Source organism: Capricornis sumatraensis, chromosome 17 (genome assembly GCF_032405125.1).
Source record: "Capricornis sumatraensis isolate serow.1 chromosome 17, serow.2, whole genome shotgun sequence".
Lineage (NCBI taxonomy): Eukaryota > Metazoa > Chordata > Mammalia > Artiodactyla > Bovidae > Capricornis > Capricornis sumatraensis.
In genome coordinates, this window is record NC_091085.1 from 51753398 (window position 1) to 51775518 (window position 22121).

A 22121-nucleotide genomic window follows, 5' to 3' on the forward strand; every position below is an offset into this window, starting at 1 on the left:
CTCTCAACCCAAAGTTCTCTCTACCTTTCTCCATTAGGTACACTATCGATTTCCCTTTGTCTGGAGGTAGAGAGGTTTTCTAATTAAGCAGCAGCTTTAATTATGCCACAAAGCACATAGCATAGATCTTGATTATTAAGACTGGGCCTTGGATAACGGAAGAAAGACTGGCAAACCCAAATTAAACAGCATCATAAAAATGAATGGCCTCATCTGAGACCCCATCCTGCCCCCCATTAGGTGCTGGCGAAGACTTAGTGCCTGTTAGTCGTCTCCGCTGCGCACGGCTTGGCTGTCAAGTGTAATAAGTGCAGATTTAGTGAATGGCGACTGTGAGGCACTGGAGGCAGGCCCCGCATGCCGATCCGACTCCACACAGTGGCTCCGACACCACTGCTAGAGGGCTGAGGCTCTGCAAGTGGAGGCGTGTCCCAGACGGATGGGATGGGATGGAAAGTGTGGGGTTGTCATGGAAACATGCCGGTTTCTTTTCTCCTCGGGTGGAACTGCTGCAGCCAGTTGACCCTCTTCCCCTCCCACCAGCTCCCAGAGCCCCTGGAGCCTCGTCTGTGCTCAGGGAAAGAGGTGTCTAGGGAGGGCGGGGACCCATCAGGTGAGCCTGCTTCTCAGCGTGGGATGGTCACTGCTGGGAACAGACCCCCACCCTCTTGCTCTCCTGCAGACTGGGCTCTTCCTTGGAGCCATCTGGTCCCCTGGCAGCAGGTCTAAGGCTTTATTAGTTTCAGGAGACAGGAGAAACAGGGCCACCTCCCCCGTGGCTCCATCTCAGCTGGGGATGTGCTGGATGGCAGAGCAGGGCCCAGTCAATGTGGGACTGGATGAACAAACAGCTGGGGTCCCGTGTTTCCCTTTCCTTCCACCGTCCTCCCCGTGGGCTCACCGAGCATCCTCAGAGGCCCTGCTGGGGCTTCTGGAGCAACAGAATGAAGACATCGGTGCTGGGCTGGACTCCTGCATGTGAAGGGTCATTGGCCTCTGGCCCAGCGACCTCAGGAACTGTCTGAGGGAGGGCCTGGAGGGACCGGAGGTCATGGGCCCTGAAGATCGCACACTTGGGCCCTGATGGACCTTGCTGCCAGGCAGAGGCACTCCAGGAGGCCCAGGGCTCCTCTGTAGCATTGCACCCAGGGATTTGCAGCCTGGCCACTGGTGCAGTCCACTCGCTTTCCTGGGTGTGGGCAGGCCTCAGGGCACCTGGATAGCGACCATGCCCTTCAGCCCACAATTCCAAGTGTGACTCTCCCACCAGGCCTCTTATGAGGGGGATGTGGGAGAGGTCTTCCTCTGCACGGCCCAACATTCTGTTTCTGACTGGCTTTTGCTCTGAGCTCTGAAGGTGTGTGTGCTCTGCTACTGCTGCTAAGTCACTTCAGTCGTGTCCGACTCTGTGCTACCCCATAGACGGCAGCCCACCAGGCTCCCCCTGTCCGTGGGATTCTCCAAGCAAGAACACTGGAGTGGGCTGCCATTTCCTTCTCCAATATATGAAAGTGAAAAGTGAAAGTGAAGTCGCTCAGTCGTGTCCGACTCTTGGCAACTCCATGGACTGCAGCCCACCGGGCTCCTCCATCCATGGGATTTTCCAGGCAAGAGTACTGGAGTGGGGTGCCATTGCCTTCTCCTGTGTGTGCTCAGATCTCCTCAAATATGTGGTGTCAAGATCATGCATCACAGCCCACGTGTGTCTCCGAGGGTTTGTGCAAGTCAGCCTGCAGCTGCTTACTGCATGCAAGTGGGGGCCTGGATGTGGAAGAGTGAGCACTTGATCTGTGCTTGCCCTTAGCTCCACACGCAGGTGCCTCCAATAAATGTGAGCCATTTGGCTTCCCTCAAATCTGCCTGCTAATGGGGGGCACATGGGTTTGATCCCTGGTCCTGGAAGATCCCACATGCCTCAGAGCAACTAAGTCCTTGTGCCACAGCTGCTGAGCTGGTGCTTAAAGCCAGAGAGCCAAAATGAGAGAAGCCACCACCACGAGAAGCCTGGGCACTGCAACTAGAGATTAACCCCACTTGCCACAACTAGAGAAAGCCCTCCATCAACAACAAAGACCCAGTAGAGCCAAAAATCATTAAAAATAAATAAATAAACAAAATGTGAGCCGTTAACATCTCCACGGTGTGCGGCCGTGTGCAAGGTGCCCTATGTGTGCACGCATGAGAATGCACGCATGGGCATGTGTAATACGTGTGTGTACATCTGTGTCGTGTGTATGTGTGTTTGCATAGTGTTTTACTTGTGTGAAAGTGAAAGTTGCTCAGTCGTGTCTGACTCTGTGTGTGGGCTTCCTCAGTAGCTCAGCTGGTAAAGAAAGAATCCACCTGCCATGCAGGATACCCCGGTTCAATCCTGGGTCAGGAAGATCCGCTGGAGAAGGGATAGGCTACCCACTCGAGTATTCTTGGGCTTACCTGGTGGCTCAGCTGATAAAGAATCTGCCTGTGATGTTGGAGGCCTGGGTTCAGTCCCTAGGTTGGGAAGATTCCCTGGAGAAGGGAACAGTTACCCACGCCGGTATTCTGGACCGGAGAATTCCATGGACATGGGGTCGCAAACAGTCGGACACGACTGAGCGACTTTCACTTCACTATTACTTGTGTGCATGTGTGCTTATACATCTGTGCAGTGTATGCACACAAGTGCGTGTGTGTGCACATACATACTGTTTCTGGCAGGTCTTGTAGCCAACTCCCTGGACAGAAGGATGGACTCAGTCTTGGAAAGACCCAAGCAGGAGGCTCTGGTGTTTCTCATCCTGCTGGTCTCCAGTTCCTACCTTCCCTAGCAGCCTCATCTGTGCTGGTTTTCTGTGGGGGCTGCTCTGCCCCTGTGCCCATCAGAATCCTGCCTTGGGCACTGTGGTGGCCCAAGCTAGCTGGGGATTCCAGGCTCACCTTGATGTCCCCGAGAGGGCAGGAGCATGTTGACCCAGCAGGCAGATCCCACTGCCTTGGTGACAGGCTTCCTAGAACCCTCCTGGCAGCTGTTCCCTGAAACATCAGTCTCAGCTTCCCCAGCCTGTGCTCAGCTCAGACCTGTCTCCTCCGCCCGGAGATGGATGCGTGTCCTGTTGTCACCAGGCGAAGCTTGCTGTCCCCCTGGGAGGCCACTGCCACTTCATCCCCTCTCCATCCTGCATTTATCTCTCCAGCAGCACAAAGGGCGTCCCCATAAATTTCCATTAGTGTCGCTGCCATGGCCCCGCTTCCCGTGAGGCCAGCCGGGACACTGCCTGCTGCACATTCCAGCCACGACCTCGGAAGTGGCTTCAAGAGCTCATAACCGCCTGTGGCTCTCCGGGTCTATAAATCCTCTGCCAAACGGCTTGGTGGTTGAGAATGTCTGACTTCTCTGGCTCCAGGTGGGGCACGCAAAGGCCAAGTCAGAGCCTCTTGGTGGGCGGGGGACGGAGCACACAGCCCAACCCCTCCTGCAACTGTGATCTGGCGGGCGTGGGGGCGAGTGTGTAGCCCGCCAGCCTGCAGAAAGCCTCCACTGTGTGCCCAGCACTGTGCAGGATGCCATGTGTCCAAGAGAAAGATGGAACTGCCAGGCTTTGGGGAACATACCTGTCGCAGTTACAGCTGCTGCTCAGTCAGCTGTGTTAATGGACTCGGAGGCAAGGGGTCAGACCAGGTGCAGAGGAAATTGACTCTCTGAGCGATGCCTTCTGGGACTGCTCTGGGAAGGAGTGATGTTGGCGGGGGTGCTCAATGATGGGGGCTGGAGTCACCTGGGGGTATCATCATATACATGCCTGCCAGCAGATGTACAGTCCACCGAGCACCCACACAGGGCCCCTTTGCATGGCCTGCATCTCCTCACAGCCTGGCATTCAGGGCAGAGTCCAGTTCCCTCTGTGGTACCACTTGGCCCCAGAACAGAGTCCCAGCACAGGGAACCTTGTTGCTCTTCATGGCTCAGCTCAGAAGCCAAGTGGCGTCCCTTGCCTGCATTCTGTTGGCAAGAGGCTGCTGAGCCCCTGAGGTTCGAGGGGAGGGAGGCAAAGTGCCAGGAGGGTTGGGAGCTGATGTTGCAGCATCTTTGGAAAGCATAATCTGCCAGAACACCATCTCAGACTGTCGTGGGGTGACATTTGCGGGTACAGGGGCTAGATGACATTTCAAAGTAGAAGTGGGATTCCCCCTAAAAAGAATGGACGTTCCATGTCAGAAAGAATGCTTTCAGGTGAAAAACCCAGGAACTCAGGAGTGACTGCAACTATAATGAAATTCCTAATCTCAGATAACAAGAAGTCCACAGGCTTGGTGGGGGGACAAAGCTGTGCATTGGTGGCTCAGTGACATCACCAGGGACCTCTACTCTTTCCAACTCTCTGCTCTGCCACACTCAGTGCGTTGGGCTTATGCTCCTCCTGGTCACAGTATGGCTGCTGCAGCTCTCAACATCACATCTTCATAAGTCAAATTTCCAAAGGGCTAGAATAAATACGCTCCTACATCTTGTTGCTCTTTAAGAACAGAGGAAGCTTCCCAGGGCCCCTAGCAGGCTTCCTCTCACGTGTCCTAGGTTGTTGTGTGTCTCTTCTGTGAACCATGAAAGGCAAGGATACTTTCCTGCTCCTTCTCAGAGCCCCTGCAGAGTTTGGTTTGTTCAGTCTCTGCCTCACAGGATGATGGGGACACCCGAATCTTGGAGATGGGAGTTTGCTGAGAATTTAACTGAGGGGGTTTGCAGTTGGTTCTCCCCTCCTCTTGAGGCAACCAAGGTTCCAAGCTGGGACTGTGTGTGTCCCAGACAAGGACAGGGTTAGGATGAAGCAGCTGGTGTCATCTCCACCAACAATATGATAAAAGCCCCTAGCTCACCTGGACAGGGACATCTTGAGATGGAATGTGCTATGGGACATTCCAAGGCAGTGGCCAGGCTAACCCCTGTGAGCACTGAACCCACCAGCTCCCCTGTCTTCCCCTCTCTGCATGCTCAGGGACTCCAGGATGCTGCAGCCAGGCAGACCCTTCCTGAGGGGGATCCTTGATTTCAGACAAGTGCATCCCTGCATCACGCACATTTTAGGACCTGTGCTGGATCAGGATTCCTTCCATCACAAGTGACAGAAAATCCATCTCAAACTGTCTTATACTGGAAAAAGAGAGAGAAAAGGAGAGACAGGGAGGGGACATATGATTCCTGCAACTACAAAGTCTGGAGGAAGCACTGGCTTCATGTCAAGTTGGATTTGAGGATCAGCTGATGTCGTCTGGACCTGGCATCTCACCGTCTCTCTGCTCTGCTCTTGCCTCATGGCTTCATCCTGACCACTGGAAGCAAAATGAATGCAGCTGCTCCAGCCGCACATCTTATCTCCCCAAGGCCTCAGACAACATTTCTGTGGCTCTGTGTGTCTATTCCTGAGGCTATTGGTGAAATGCCTGATTCAGGCCTACTCACGTCCCTCACTGCATCCAGGGGCTGAGACTTAGAATGTGATGATGGGAAGTGGACTTCACGTGTTACTGGGGAAGAGGAAAGGGCTGAGTTGGACCACAGCAAATGTCCTCAGCCTGAGACAGGATGGACAGGACTCTGGCTGGCCTCACATTTTCAGGGGGAGGAAGGGACCTCAAGAGAGTTGTACTGCAACAGGTGTCAGTCACCAGGCACACTGGGATGGGTGCCGAGAGCCTGATGATTCTAGAATGGTTGCCGAATTCAAGCGCTCCAGGGTCAGACCTCAGATCCTGGACCAGGGCTCCTTACTGGGTAATGTCACCTCAGGGCACATTTAGAGATGTTTGGAGGCACTCTGGATTGTCTCAACCTGGGTGGGGGCCAGGGATGCTGCTAAACACTACCATGTACAGGACAACCCCCACAACAGAGAATTAACCGAATTATCCCACCCCAAAATTCCAGAGTGCTGAGCCTGGGAAAACCTGGTCTGGATGGATTACTCATGGCTCAGCAGGGACTGAAGAGTCCCCCTAATAAAGCAAATGCCCCCAAGGGGGGTACACAACTCCTCTGTCAAGGGCTCATGGGTGTGTGTGGCATGTGTGAGTGTGGGCATGCGTGTGCCCATGTGGGGTATACGTGCACACGTATCCTTAAATTCAGCTTGAACCTCACTCACGTTTAGACTTCTGATTTTCCCCCATTCAGAATTATCCAGAGGTTTGTCCATATGAGCCACAGCTTTAAACGTGCATCGCACAGCCCACCTTTGAATCCACCAGGAGCTGTGATGATATGTGTTAAAGCCTTTGGAGCGTCTGCAGTCCTAGGTGCTGGTGAGGCAATGACCAGACAAATTGGAAGCCCTGCCTGGGGCTCCCAGCCTGGGAGGCAGGGAAGAGTAGCAGTCAGTGATGTGGCCACATAGGGGAGACGTGTGCCAGGCAGGGAGGGCATGCAAAGGCCCTGAGGCAGGAGTAGACTCTTGTGCTCTTGAGGGGCCATGAGGGGCCATCAGGTGAGCAAGAGGGAAAATACAGAGGTCAGGTCAGAGGGGACCCAGCTCACATCCCAGAGACTGTGCCTTAGTGGGTGGTGAGCACATGCAGGAAGAGGGTCAAGGGAGAGGTGGGGGAGCCCAAAGTTAAGGCCAAGGCTTTGCCAGAGGGGGTGGGGCTGGAAAGGGATGAGTTCATCGCAAAGGGGAGCAGAGAGGGTAGTAGCAGGAGGGAGGGGGTCAGGAGGCAGGGCCTTGTTCTCTCCTGACCTGTGACTCTCTAGGGAAGGGTGGGGACACCCCGCCGCGGGTTTGAACATAAAAATGTTATGCTGATGTAACATTCAGTGTCAAGTTGAGATCATTATAGTGTATCACCCGGTCTTCCCTGTTTTACAGTAAGCCACGAGCGTGTGGGTGTGCCCTAGGTCTCCCTCCCCCTCCGGAGGCCCCGGGTGGGGATGATGGAGGTCCTTCTCCCTCTTTGCCCATGTCCCCCGCTCTGTCCCCTGCATCTGCCCCACTCCTGGGCCCATTCTGGGTCACTGTGATTACAAGCTCTCAGAGCTGCCCTCTTGCTGAACTCTGATTCTTTCCAAACTCTGTCAACTTGGTTTATTTTCTGTCTGACAGAAATAGAGCTTTTAATTACAGAGAAGAGCCCTCTGGTTCTACTTAGACAGACTTATTCCAGGACCACCACGTGGTGGTCAGTTTTGTTTCCACCATCACATCCAGCCCCTCCCTGGCTCCAGTGCAGGGCGGGGAGGCCACTGAGCCCTGAAACTGAATGCTGATTCAGGCACAGAAAGAGATGTGGAAACACAGTGCCACTGCTGGGAGGAGAAGCAGGCACATCGTGGGACAGGCTGGCCCGGCGGCCAGTGGAGCTTGTGCTGGTACAAAGGCAGGACCAGAGGGGCTCGGCCTAAGGTCAAGTTCATGTGCGCTACGGGCTGGGTACCTGGGATCAGAGACTATAAAGAAAAGCATAGGGGAGGCTGCACTTTGGACGGTAACATTCCTGATCTCCAGCGGGGTATTAGCACAGGTTTCTTACTGCCTCACTGACATCTTACCTACTTGTGTGTGATAAACAAACCCTTCTATCGGCTCAATATTTATTTTTTTAATTTTTTTTTTTTGTGGCTGCTGCAAAGCTTGTGGAATCTTGGTTCCCCGATCAGGCGTTGACTTTGGGCCCTCAGCAGTGAAAGCGAAGAGTCCTAACCACTGAACCACCAGGGAACACCCTCTGCTCAATATTTAACACAAACAATTTTATTTTCCAACCTAGAAGGGGATTATATGCTAAGGAAAACAGATTATTTTTATGCAAATTTGTGCTGGAGAAAAATGAGCCACCTCTATTGCATGATTTCTAACTTAAATAACAATTTGTAAGCTGCAAATGTTTGCAACGGGTGTGATTTGCTAAGTGTAGACAAACAATAAAGTGAGACAGCTCATCGCCCAATGGGAAACCTGCCGTACACACTCCCAGCCAATGGAATGACCCGGTCCTTGCCTGGCTGAGCCCTACTTATCTTTTGGATTTTTCTGTGGGCTGAGTTGTGTGCCCCCGCAAATCCATATGTTAAAGTTCTCACCCCAGGACCTCAGGATGTGATTGTATGTGGAGGTGGGGCTTATAAATGGGTGACCGAGGTAAAGTGAGGCTGCAAAGTGGGGTTAATCCCACAGGACTGGTGTCCTTATGGGAGGAGATCTGCACAGAGACACACAGGGACAACTGTGTAGGGATGCAGGGAGGAGATGGCTGTATACATGTCAAGGAGCGAGGCCTCAGAGACCAGCCTCGGCCTTGGCCTTCCAGCCTCTGGACCTGGGACTATAAATATCTGGGTGTATGTTTCCGGGGCCCAAATGGACTGACTGTTCAGGCAGCGCCAGGTGGCTGTTGCCGGTTGAAACGTCTTTTAGAAGAGAAGTTTGTGGCCCAGTGGCCAAGCCGGAGAGGTCCCTGGCCTCCTAACCTGGTCATGGAGGGAGAGGAAGGGGGACAAGAGCTCCCACGCCCTCCAGACTCTGCCAGCTTCCTCCACACCCTGAACACAGTGGAGGTTCTTGCTGCGCTGAGGTCATCGAGACGGGGGCGGGGGAGCCCATGAGTGTCAGGACTCGGCCACGTAGGACCCATTTACTTGTTCTTTCTTCCCCTTGTCAACAAGTGCTCATAAGCCCTACTGTGTGACCAGCTCTGGGGTCTTGGGGTACAGCAGTGAAGGAGCCTGCTCTTGGGGGGCCTGCAGTGGGGGGCGAGAGACCCTAAAGAAGCCACGTGAGGATGCCTGAGGATGGCGGGCTGGGAAGAAGGTGCAGGACTGACAGGGCCCAGGCCTTCGGGATGAGGAGGCGGTGGGGGGCACTGCAGCCCCTCCCCTGCAGGCCCCCAAGAACCCCTCCTCCAAACCCATCCTTCCTGTCTGCAACTGCAGCCGCGGTCACTCTCAAGATAGATTTCCTTCCTCAAGGTGTGTTGGGTTTTTTTTTTTCCTGTTTTACACATTTTGCAGGTTCATGAAAATCGTACATTTCAACTTTCTTCCTCCACAGAAAAATGGAGTGAAGTCTTCTTGTCAGAAAGCATTTTCCTGAGTGATGAACTCTCCCTGCGGCACCGCAGCCCATACCCGTGTGACAGTGACGCAGGGCTCTCCTTAGTCATAGAGTCAGGCAGGTGCTCTAACCCCAGCTGGGAGCAGGCAGGAGGGAGGGCCCCCCTCAAGGCTCGCTCCCCGCTGGCTGGGGGCAGCCAGCACCACCTCTGAGGGCAGCACTCACTACAGGAGCGGGGAGTTAACCGCCAGGACCCTCACATTTCTGTTAGGGCTGCTGAGGGAGCTGGAGGGCTGAGATACACAGAGCAAGTGCTGTGTGCTGGAGACCCTCAGCTGTTGCTATCATCCTGATTGGTTGTCATCATGATTGATTATCCATTAGTATTAGTTATTATCACAGTTGGTTATCATCAGTATCAGTTGCCCTCCTTATTATTTATTATCATGATCGATCATTCTCATAATTGATTATTATAGTTATTGGTTATCATCATGGTTGGTTATGCCAGTATTGGTCATCTTTCTCAGACAGCTCTACCTTGTTCTCACCCTTAGCCCCCAACAACTACAATGAGCCCCCATTTTTATTTTTATTAATATTTATTTTTGTTTATTTGTTGACTGCACAGGGTCTTAGTTGTAGCAGGTAGGATCTAGTTCCTTGAACAGGGATCAAACCCAGGATCCCTGTATTGGGAGTGTAGAGTCTTAGCCACTAGACCACCAGGGAAGTCCCCTCCACACCACCATCTTTAAATAAAGCTCTTTCTCCAGTTGTGGGATAAGCATGACTGATCATGGACTAAGTGTGTCCCCCCAAAGATGTCAAATCTACCTCCCAGGACCTCAGAATGTTTCTGAATAGGAAATGGGGTTGTTGAAGATGTAATTATTTAAGATGAGGTCATACTGGAGCAGCGTGACCCCTAACCTAATGATTGGTTAGCTGATGAGAATAGGAAGCACATGGATGGATGAGAAGGAGGCTGTGATGGGAGTGGGTCGCTCCCAGTGTGGGCCCCGTGGGACTGCTCAGGTCACAGGCCCACAGACCCAGCCCAGCCTGTGAAATTTCTGCTTCATAAAAATCTAAAGTTCTCTGTTTTGCAAATACATGACAACTTTCTGTAAATGTCCTATGAGCCTAAGGAAAACAAAAAATTTCTCTGAAGGAATTAGGGGCTTCCTTATGTAAATTCCTTCATGGTCTTACTTTTTCAGTCTGCCCAGTCTGAAGGTGAAGCACACTTATGGTTTCATCAGACTCTCCTTACTTTTCTAGTAATTTTTCCTTTTACACCCAGGTGCCAGTTCACTTTGGGATAACGGTTTATAATTATTCTATCTCCTTCATAAAGAGCCTTCTCCATCCTATGTGATATCTGTGCTGAAACTCTGGCTTAGAGAGGCAGTATTTGTCTGGCATCTCTTTCTCACTTGTTTATATTTCCAATCTTTTTTAAAAAAAATCACTCTATTTTAATTGTGTTTATTATAAACCATAAACCAGAGCTGTGTGTGAATGAATATGTGAGTGAATGTGTGCAAGTGTGTGTGTGTGGATTAGTGTGTATGTATCTAACTTCATTGAACAGCCTCAGCTATTTTAAAGAGAGAATTAGCTTACTTACATTTATTGTAGCAGCCAACATACTCGAGTTCCTTCTGTCTTACTTAATTACCCACTTCAATTTTTGTTCCTTTTCCCCCCACTTCTCTATTTTTGATAATTCCCCATGTTCCCTTGTGAATTTATTCCACTGTATTATAACATTAACAGGCACTCACTGGCCTCATCCCACGCTCAATTATGGAATATTTTGCTTTCCCTGCTCCCTTCATTTCCCCTCCCACATCCCCACTTCCAAGATAAGACCTTTGGAGAAGATACATCATCATTCTATTTTATCTTGACGCTGAGGTTAAGCGGAGGCCACAACTAGGCCGTCCCATGCAGGCATCTCTCGTAGTTCAACAGCCCTCGTCGGACACTTGTGTACTTGTCACCAGTGTTACTCAGGTCTCACTCCAGAGGACAGTGTCCCTTGAGCACAGGACCTTCCCGGTAGACTCCCTCTGTCTAGCAGCCACCAACACCGTGACCAGCTGGGGCACAGATAGAGCTGGGCATGGGGAGTGGCTGATGTGGGCTCCAGGCTGGGGCTCTCCTGGACCCTCCACTGGACTGCACTAAGAGGTGACCATCTCCCCTTCACTTCTCTTTCGTGCCTCCCAAGGGTGTCAAAAAAATGTTCCATGTGATCTCAGTGGGACGTTAATCCCTTACAGCTGCAATGTCCCTGTCTTTCTGCAGGGAGACAGCAGGGTCCAGGGGCAGAGTGTGGAAGCTAGGGTTTCTGAGATGAACATCATCCCCGTTTCTCTCTCTGTGCTCATTCCTTTTCTAACCGTGGCATCCCTATTGCTCTTCCATCGGTAACAGGATTTAGAAGTGGTCCCAGTGGGCCTCCTCGGGGGGCTCCAGGCTCCCACCTCCCCATCCTGTCCCGACACTGACCTCTGCCCCCCATGCCATCTCTCCTGCAGGTGCAGACAGATGACCTACTCGGACGACCTGCCCCAGATCTCTGTGGTGTTCATCTTTGTCAATGAAGCCCTCTCAGTCATTCTGCGCTCCGTCCACAGCGTGGTCAACCACACGCCTTCCCAGCTCCTCAAGGAGGTGATCCTGGTGGACGACAACAGCGATAATGGTGAGTGGGGCCAGCTCAGCACCCCAGCGAGGGAAGCGTGTTGGAGCCCTGGAGCCCAGAGTTCTGAATTCAGGGTATGGGCAGGGCCACGTTTCCTCCAGAGGCTCCAGGAGAGGATCCCTCCTGCTTCTGCCAGCTGCTGGCATCTTTGGTGTCCTGGGCTTGTGGCCACACCTCTCCCCCTTCTGGTGTATTTGTCTCTCCTCTTCTTATAAGGACCTTCGTCCTTGAAGTTAGGGCCCATCCTAATCCAGAAGGCTTTCATCTCAAGACCCTTAACTGTTTACATCCACAAAACCCCTATTTCCAATTGAGGTTCTGGGAGGACCTGAGTTTGGGCGGGGTGGCAACCCCTACAGCCGTCATCCAGAAAGGCCCCCCGTGTGTTGAGTCTCCCTAAGCTAATCACACCTTCACTTCTTGTTTGTGGACAAAACTCCAGTGGGAGGCTTGCTGATGGGGAAGGGGCCAGTGCTCACAGCTGGAGCGCAGGCCCCAGAGATCTCTTATCATGGCCCCATGTCAGCCTCCATCCAGCCCAGGCATTTATCCACACCCACCAGGCACGTGGGGCTCCAAGCCCCCATCAAGGGTCTGGAGGTTCCTGGCCTGTCCTCATCTGTTCCTCTGCAGAAGCAGAGAGGAGCATGGACCCCACTACCAGTGGCTCCCATACCGAGGTCCCGGTGCACTGAGCTGTCACTGTTGGGTCTCTCCGTCATTGCGGAGAAAGAGACATTGGGTCTCTTTCTCATGTCGGGAGGCAGGGGGAGGGTGGAGGAAAGTGGGGAGAGGCCTCCCAGCGCCCTCCTGGCCTGAAGGATCTCCAGCCTCGCCTGTGCTCTGTGTCTACGCCAGGAGAGCCCCGCCTGACACGGTCAAGGGAGCGAGAACAAGGCCTGGAGAGGGCAGGACAGAGCACGGGAACACTGCTCCGGGCCCACTGGCTCTGCAGCTGGAGCCCTCCGTGGGGCCAGGCTGCCCTCCGGGGAGTATCCACTAGAGCCTGGTGGTGGGCGTGTGGGGGGAAGGCCTCTGGGTGGTGGAGGTCTTCTGCGAGAAGTCCCCATAGCCAAGGCGTGAGAGTATCGCAAAGGCCCAGGAGCAAGGGTCTGGTTCCAACCCTCTCGGCTCCTCCTGCGCAGCCCCGAGCCCACCCCAAGCCCTCTGCTCCTCCCTGCACCTCCTCCCCACCCACTCCCCTACCCCTGAGGGCAGCCAAGGGTGTCCCACACTGCTCCTTTCCCAAGCCTGTAACGTCCTCCTCTCTTCCCCGCCGGCTCCCTGTCCTGTCACAGCCCACGTGTCACCTCCACAGGCCACCCCTGTCCCTGCCCCGCCGACCTGGAGAAGCCCCCGCCCCACGCAGACACCCACTCCCTGTCCCCTTTTTCTTGTTTCATTTGGCTGATGTTTGCTATTATTGTGCCCTGTTTTGTTGCTTGTACTTTTAGCCCTCGGAAGCTTCCTCACAAAGACTCCTGGGCCCTCATCCGTTTTTTCAGTGACTTATTGAGTTGAAATTCTCATAACGTAAAATTAACCATTTACAAAATAATTGTAGAGTTCAGGGGTATCAAGGACGTTCACATCATTGTACAGCCATCACCACCAACACCACCAGAACCTTTTCATCTTCCCCAAATGAAACTCTGTCCCCATTAAACACTAACTCCCCACCCACCTCCCATTCTGCCTTCTGTCCCTGTGGACATGTCTGCTCCAGGGACCTCATGTAAGGGGAATCACACAGCACTTGCCCTTTGGGGACTGGATTATTTCACTGAGCATCATGTTCTCAAGTTTATCTACCTTGTAACATGTGTCAGTTTCCTTTCTAAGGCTGGACCATATTCCATTCTGTGGATGCACCACACTTCGTTTATCCATCCATTTGCTCGTGGACTGCATTCCTACAGTTGAGTAATTCAGCCCCGTTTTCTCTTATTCTCATAACATGTGCTTCTGTCTGGATCAATCTGGCTTGATAGCTCATGGTCTCTCCCGCTGGAACACAGCTCCACAAGGTGGGGGTCTTATCTCTCTGAAGTCCCCCCAGCACCTTGAGCTGCGTCCAGCCATGGTGTGACTGTGGGTCTCAGTGGCCTTGGGCTCTCCCACAGTGCCATACCTGAAACTTCTCTGTGTCCCCGCAGTGGAACTCAAGCTCAACCTGGACCAATACGTCAGCAAGAGATACCCGGGCCTGGTGAAGATCGTCCGCAACAGCAGGCGGGAAGGCCTGATCCGGGCGCGGCTGCAGGGTTGGAAGGTCGCCACGGCCCCCGTCGTCGGCTTCTTTGATGCCCATGTGGAGTTCAGCACAGGCTGGTAAGGCTGGGGCCTGGGGCCAAGTGGAGCTGTGCCCCGGGTGGAGTCTGGTGGGGTCTGCTAGGGCCTGCAGGAGCTGGGGAAAGAGGATGAGCCTGGTGGGGGTGAGGGGGGCGCAGCTGAGTCTAGCCATGTGGCCACTCCATGTGCAGTTCCTAGAACCCAGAACCCTGTTTGTGATGCCTGTGTATGAGGACTGATCTGTCTCCCCACCTTGTGCCCAGAGGAATTTGAATTGGCCAGTCACTCCAGCAGGTGGCAGTTCAAATGAGGATGTGCATGTGACCTTAGGTCAGGAAGGTACACACAAGGTTGGGTCTCATGTATATGAAATGTGGTCTATCGGGTCTCAGTTAATAGAAACCCAAGTCTGGTTGGAAGCAATTTCTCATCCTTATGAGAAAGTCCTAGGACACAGCATCTGCCCATTTTCCCCCACCCATCCATTCAGGGGCAAGGTGGGCTTCTAATGAGAAACCTGGAGGGGGATCTGGCCAGAGGAGTGCCCGGGACACTGAGGAGTGGCCGGGATACAGGGTAGTGGCTGGGACACCGGAGAGACACCCAAGCACGTGTGCAGGACGATCTAGAGGTGCCCCGGGGGGCAGGGACCCTCCAGGGCCTCGGTGCTCAGTGTAAACCCCAGACCAGCAGCATCTGATGCCCCTGAGAGCTGGCAGGAAAGTACAGATCTGTGGGATACAGGGTCCCAGGGTGGGGCCCAGGATCTGTGCTCTCTTGCCTGAGGATGTTCATGAGGCTGTGCCCAAAGGTGGCCAGTGATGCCTTAAGAACAGAATCATTTGTCCAGCAAATTATCCACATGGAGCTTCAGAGCTGCGGGTGGCCCTGGCGCCTCTATCCAGACCCTGATGTCCCTAGGCAGGTGGTGAGCTGATGCTCTCGCAACAGGTGCCTGAGGATGTGTTGCTAGAACAGAAGGATGTGCCTCAATTTTTCTGGAAAGCACCCGCTGGTCTCTTGGTATGTTTCCTAATTTCCTCTCTGGTGGCTGCATCTAGGAGTTGCCCCCTGAGCCCTCACTCCCGGCAGGCCCTGCAGAGGACCCAAGAGGAATAAATGGCAACTGGGTGGGGAGGGCAGAGCTTGGCGATCCTGCGGGAAGGATTGGGATGGGACAGTTGGGCCACCAACATGATGTGAGTGTTTGAGCCCCGGGCAAGCCTTGGTCTCTTCATGCACTGACTGGTGATGTTAGAGAGCTGGATTGTTGCCAAGGTTACATGAGGGATGCTTGTGAACAGCGCTGGCTTCAGCACACAGGTGTCAGACAAGTGCCCAGCTGGGACTGAAGACTGAGACCCCAGGGGACCACGTGTGTTGGAGGGGCTGGGACACGAACAGGTGGAGGGAGGGTCACCCAGTGCATGTCCTGGGGCTGCCATAACAATGACCAAAGGCTGGTGGCTCAAAAGGCGAGAAATTCATTCTCTCACAGCTCTGAGGCCAGAAGTCAAAATCAAGGTGCAGGCAGGGCTGGGCTCCCAGGAAGCCCTTGGGGAGGAGCCTCCCACCTCTTCCAGCTCTGACGGTTCCGGGCGTCCAGGGCTGTGGCAGCATCCCTCCATCTCTGCCTCCGCCATCACGTGGCTTCGCTTCTGTGTCCTGGTCTCAAGTCTCCCTCTCCTTTCTCTTAGAAGGACACACCTTGGATCCACGGCTCACCCCAATCCAGGGTGATATCATCTTGGGTTTTTTAACTGAATTACCTCTACAAAGACTCTGTTTCCCAGTAAGGTCACATCCCGGGTTCCAAGTGGACCAGTCTTTGTGGGAGGACACCATTCACCCCTCTTCCAGCTCCGGGGGCTCCAGGAGTCCCTGGGCTTGTGACCGCGCTCCTCCAATCTCTGTGTCTGTCTTCACATGGCTTCTCCCCGCTGTGTGACTGTGCCTCCCCACTTCTCTCTTCTAAGGACCCTTGTCTGTGGATTTGGGGCCCACCTCGGCTTCCCCGGTGGCTCAGATGGTAAAGAATCTGCCTGCAATGCAAGAGACCTGGGTCTGATCCCTGTGTCAGGAAGATCTCCTGGAGAAGGAAATGGCAACCCACTCCAGTATTCTTGCCCAGAGAATTCCATGGACAGAGGAGCCTGGTGGGCTTCAGTCCATGGGGTTGCAAAGAGTCGGACACACCTGAGCCATAAAACATACACACACACACACACACACACACACACACACACACACACGTCACCCAGTGTGAGCTCACCTGAAGATCCTTAAGTTAAACCCACAGTGGCAGGGTATGTGAGGGGTCCACAGTGGGCGGGGAGCATGAACCCCTCACCCAGCGGCAGCCTGCAGCCCTTACCAGCCGAGCAGCAGGGAAAAGTCAGCCCCGTGTAGCCAGTTTGCCCCATTTTGAGAGAAACCAAAACTCACTCTTCTTTATATCAAATCTCCCAAGTCACATCTTTAAACTCTCTGAAGCCTAAACTAAGAGGTTCACTGAGATATTCCCTCGAGGGAGATGAGAGGATTATAGGGAGGGGGGTTCATGATGGGTATGCTGATCAAGTCCCACAGTGCCTGGCCAGGTGTCCCCAGTTAGGGCCCCTGAGGGTCTGGCCTTTGGGACCTCTCAAAGTTCCCGGTTTTCCTAACTGCTGTTTTGGTTGGACCAGGGCTTTGGTGCCTGGTAGGCAGGTGAATGGAGCCCTTTCCTTCCACATTCCTGCACTCCCGCTGGTACATCTCAGCCAGCCCAGCACCACCAGTGTGTTCTCAGGGCTGGTTCTGACCCAGAGCGTGCCTGACCGAGATGCGAGTTCTGACTTCCCCTGTGGCTGCTGCTATGTCGCTTCAGTCGTGTCTGACTCTGTGTGACCCCATAGACAGCAGCCCACCAGGCTCCCCCATCCCTGGGATTCTCTAGGCAAGAACACTGGAGTGGGTTGCCATTTCCTTCTCCAATGCATGAAAGTGAAAAGTCAAAGTGAAGTTGCTCAGTCGGGTCCGACTCTAAGCAACTTCATGGACTGCGGCCTACCAGGCTCCTCCACCCATGGGACTTTCCAGGCAAGAGGACTGGAGTGGGGTGCCATCGCTGCTGGCCCCCATTTCCCTCTCCTCTGCCACCCTCATGAAGCAACTCTTCTTTTCCTGTGACATCTGCCAGTAATGGCGGATGTCAGTAATGGCGTTATGGTCTGCCCTCCACCAGGTCACTGCATGCTGCTGTGTAGGTTGTGCCCTGCACAGCTGTACTCGAAGGCCTTTCTGTTCCTCTCATGTATGTTTAACTCCCTGGAGCATTTGGAGGACATTTGGGAGAGTCACAAGTCTATCACATCAAAATGCCATTTGAAACTACTGCAACTTTAATTTTTACCACTGAAAACCCAGTTATCCATCTGCAAATAGCCCTCCCCTCCCAGAACTGCCTCCATAAAGATTCTGCCTTATTAGCACATGTGGCATTTGCAGAGAGCTTTTCATCTCTGAAGCACTTTGCTAACAGTAATTAATTAATCCTCCTCGTGAAGCTGAAAGGCAGGTAAATACCAGGCTCTCGCTTGGAAGGACGGGAAGAAAGGCTGGCTATAGGGTGAATCTGGCCAGGCAGAGTCCGAGAGCTCCCACCCTGCCCCAGCCCCTGTTGTCCCTCCCTGAGCTCGGCCCCTGTCCCCCTGTTCATCTCTCTGGTGCCCCAGTCAGCAGGCTGCTCATGAGCCTGTTGAACTCCAGCCCCTTGGGCAGCATCTCATCCTTGCAGGAGACAAGGTCGTCTTGAGTGTGAAACTCTACCTGTTTGCCCCTGGGGACTCCTGCATTGAAAATTCACAACCCACAGCCTTTGTCTTCTGGTCTCTCTCCTCTCCGCCTTCATCACCTGCACGGCCAACCATCTCTCCACTCCAGCTGCCTGACCTGCTTCCCAAGCACACCAGCACATCCCAGGGGCTCAGCGCTGGCTGCTCCTTCTGTGTGCAGCACCCCACCTACCTCCCCCAAAACCAGCTGCTACATCCTACACCACCTCTGCTCATCACCCAGTACAACCTACCCTGAACACCCTATTTAAAACTGCAATTCCAAATCACGCTTATTTTGCTCTCTTTTTCTGTCACAATACATATCACCTCCTAATATATCATTTACTTATACATTTTTGTCTGTCCCCCCATACCCACTCAGTCAGGCCCACCACATACTGTTGTGTAGGTTGTGCACTGCACAACAGCACTTGTCAGCCTTTCTGTCCCTTCAGTATATCCTAAGCTTCTGGAGGCATGGATTTTTTTTTTTCCCCCCTTTTCTAGTTCACGGGTATGCTCCAACGTGTTACAAGAGGGTGTGGCACATTCATGCCTCCATTCCTGCTTATAAATGAATGTACCTTCCAGCCCTGGAGGGAAGGCCTGCCAGGAAGTAGGATTCGCTTGAGAGAAAAGCCAGACTGTGAGGCAGGCCTGCTGACAGACTGAGCTGACTCACACGGCTCTCTCGAGCCAGGACAGCCCATCAGAGATGTCAGAGATTGGGCCTGGATGGTGTTTATATCCCTAGTGTCAATCGCTGGTTAGCCACGGGCTGCCTCGGGCAGAGCAAGACCTCGGGCAGGCGAGTGTGCAGCCCAGACGACTCCGGGGCTTCCAGAGGTGCAGCTCTTGGATCTACCCTCCGCAGGGTTGGTCTAGCCCGACATTAGATGCGGGTGTGGCTGCCTGGGTCCTGGCTCCCTACCTAGGGGGACGGGACGGGGGTCCCTGGCATCGGTGCCCTTCCTCAGGGACCGGCGTCTCCTTGCAGGGCCGAGCCCGCCCTTACTCGGATCCGGGAGGACCGCCGGCGGATCGTCCTGCCAGCCATCGACAACATCAAGTACGACACGTTCGAGGTGCAGCAATACGCCAGCGCGGCCCACGGCTACAACTGGGGCCTTTGGTGCATGTACATCGTCCCGCCCCAGGACTGGCTGGACCGCGGCGACGAGGCGGCGCCCATCAGGTGAGCCGGCCACCAGGGCTACTGGGGCGGGGCCTGCACTGGAGGAGTCAGGTGGGCGGGGCCACTGGGGCGGGGCCTGCCCTGGAAAGAGCCAGGACAGTGAGGTGGGGCAGGGCAGCAGCAGCGGCCTTGGGGACTGGAGGGACAGGTAGCATTCCTCTGCAGAAAGCCAAGGCCTGGCACCAGGTGCGAGAGTAGAAATGGCTGGATGCAGTTGGTACAGGGTTTCCCTGGGTGTGCAAAGGGACATGGTGGTGTAATGGGGAAATGGGAGGTGGCTCCATATTGTGACCTGAGTGATAACCAGGTGATCAAGGTGGCAAAGTAGAAGGACATGTGCTCATCTTCTCCTGCGAGAACTCCAAAATTACAACTTGCTGCTGAACAGCCATCGACAGGAGAATGTTGGATCCCACCAAAAAAAGGTACCCCACATCCAAGGGCAAAGGAGAAGTCCCAGCAAGATGGTAGGAGGGGAGAAATCACGCTTAAAATCAAATCCCATACCCACCAGCGATGCTCGAAGAGCTCAAACAAAACCTTGTGTGTACCAGGAGACCCCACAGAGACTGAGCAAGACCTGACTTTGAGTGTTTGAGTGTCTTCTGCAGAGGTCCAGGTCAGCAGTGGCCTGCTGAAGGGGCAGGGGCTCTGGGTGTAGCAGACCTGGGTGTGGCATAAGCCCTCTTGGAGGAGGTCGCCGTTAACCCCACCATAGAGCTGTCAGAACTTACACAGGACTAGGGAAACAGACTCTTGGAGGGTACAAACAAAACCTTGTGCGCACCAAGACCCAGGAGAAAGGAGCAATGTCCCCACAAGAGACTGACTCAGACTTGCTTGTGAGTGTCCAAGAGTCTCCACCAGAGGCGTGGGTCAGCGGTGGCCTGCTGCAGGGTCAGAGGCACTGAATGCGGCAGTGCGTGCATGGGACCTGTTGAAGGAGGTCGCTATTACCTCCACCATAGTTTGGTCTCAGGTCAAACAACAGGAAGGGAACACAACCCTGCCCATAAACAGAAAATTGGATTAATGATTTACTGAGCATGGCCCCACCCATCAGAATAAGACCCAGCTTCCCCCATAGCCAGTCTCTCCCATCAGGAAGCTTCCATAAGCATCATATCCTTATCCCTCAGAGGACAGACAGAATGAAAACCACAAACACAGAAAACTAATCAAACTGATCACATGGACCACAGCCTTGTCTAAATCAATGAAACTATGAGCCATGCCATGTAGGGCCACCCAAGACCGACAGATCATGGTGGAGAGGTCTGACAAAATGAGGTCCACTGGAGAAGGGAATGCAAACCACTTCAACATTCTTGCCTTGAGAACCCCATGAACAGTATGAAAAGGCAAAATGATAGGACACTGAAAGATGAACTCCCCAGATTGGTAGGTGCCAATTGGAGAAGAGTGGAGAAATGACTCCAGAAAGAATGAAGAGACAGAGCCAAAGCAAAAACAATGCCCAGGTGTGGATGTGACTGGTGATGGAAGTAAAGTCCAATGCTGTAAAGAGCAATGTTGCATAGGAACCCGAAATGTTAGGTCCACGAATTGGAAGTGGTAAATTGGAAGTGGTCAAACAGGAGATGGCAAGAGTGAACATCGACATTCTAGGAATCAGTGAACTAAAATGGACTGGAATGGGTGAATTTAACTCAGATGACCATTATATCTACTACTGTGGGCAAGAGTCCCTTAGAAGAAATGGAGAAGCCCTCATAGTCAACAAAAGAGTCCAAAATGCAGTACTTGGATGCAATCCCAAAAATGACAGAATGATTCTGTTCATTTCCAAGGCAAACCATTCAATATCACAGTAATCCAAGTCTATGCCCCAACCACTAATGCTGAAGAAGCTGAAATTGAATGGTTCTATGAAGACCTACAGGACCTTCCAGAACTAACATCCAAAAAAGATGTCCTTTTCATTATACGGGGCTGGAATGCAAAAGTAGGAAGTCAAGAGACACCTGGAGTAACAGGCAAATTTGACCTTGGAGTACAAAATGAAGTAGGGCAAAGGCTAATAGAGTTTTGTCAAGAGAACGCACTAGTCATAGAAAACACCCTCTTCCAGCAACACAAGAGATAACTCTACACATGGACATCACCAGATGGTCAATACTGAAATCAGATTGATTATATTCTTTGCAGCCAAAGATGGAGAAGCTCTATACAGTCCACAAAAACAAGACCAGGAGCTGACTGTGGCTCAGATCATGAACTCCTTATTGCCAAATTCAGACTTACATTGAAGAAAGTAGGGATAACCACTAGACCATTCAGGTATGACCTAAATCAAATCACTTACGATTATACAGTGGAAGTGACAAATAGATTCAAGGGATTAGATCTGATCAAAAGAGTGCCTGAAGAACTATGGTCAAAGGTTCGTGTCATTGTACAAGAGGCAGTGATCAAGACCATCCCCAAGAAAAAGAAATGCAAAAGGGCAAAATGGTTGTCTGACGAGGCCTTACAAATAGCTTAGAAAAGAAGAGAAGCGAAAGGCAAAGGAGAAAAGGAAAGATATACCCATCTGAATGCCGAGTTCCAAAGAATAGCAAGGAGAGATAAGAAAGCCTTCTTCAGTGATCAGTGCAAAGAAATAGAGGAAAACAATAGAATGGGAAAGACTAGAGATCTCTTCAAGAAAATTAGAGATACCAAGGGAACATTTCACGCAAAGATGGGCTCGATAAAGGACAGAAATGGTATGGACCTAACAGAAACAGAAGATATTAAGCAGAGGTGGCGAGAATACACAGAAGAACTGTACAAAAAAGAGCTTCATGACCAAGATAACCACGATGGTGTGATCACTCACCTAGAGCCAGACATCCTGGAATGCAAAGTCAAGTGGGCCTTAGGAAGCATCACTATGAACAAAGCTAGTGGAGGTGATGGAATTCCAGTTGAGCTGTTTCAAATCCTGAAAGATGATGCTGTGAAAGTGCTGCACTCAATATGCCAGCAAATTTGGAAAACTCAGGAGTGGCCACAGGACTGGAAAAGGTCAGTTTTCATTCCAATCCCAAAGGAAGGCAATGCCAAAGAATGCTCAAACTACC

The 22121-nt window shown here is 52.7% G+C and overlaps 1 protein-coding gene across 1 annotated transcript in view; it reads left to right on the forward strand.

Moving 5' to 3' along the window:
* GALNT9 (polypeptide N-acetylgalactosaminyltransferase 9) overlaps positions 1-22121 on the forward strand; it is a 118205-nt gene that overhangs the window by 39961 nt on the left and 56123 nt on the right. The window contains exons 3-5 of the mRNA XM_068990123.1: positions 11564-11730; positions 13887-14061; positions 18838-19035. Of these exons, the coding sequence (XP_068846224.1) occupies positions 11564-11730; positions 13887-14061; positions 18838-19035 (540 nt within the window). The remainder of the gene's footprint in view (positions 1-11563; positions 11731-13886; positions 14062-18837; positions 19036-22121) is intronic.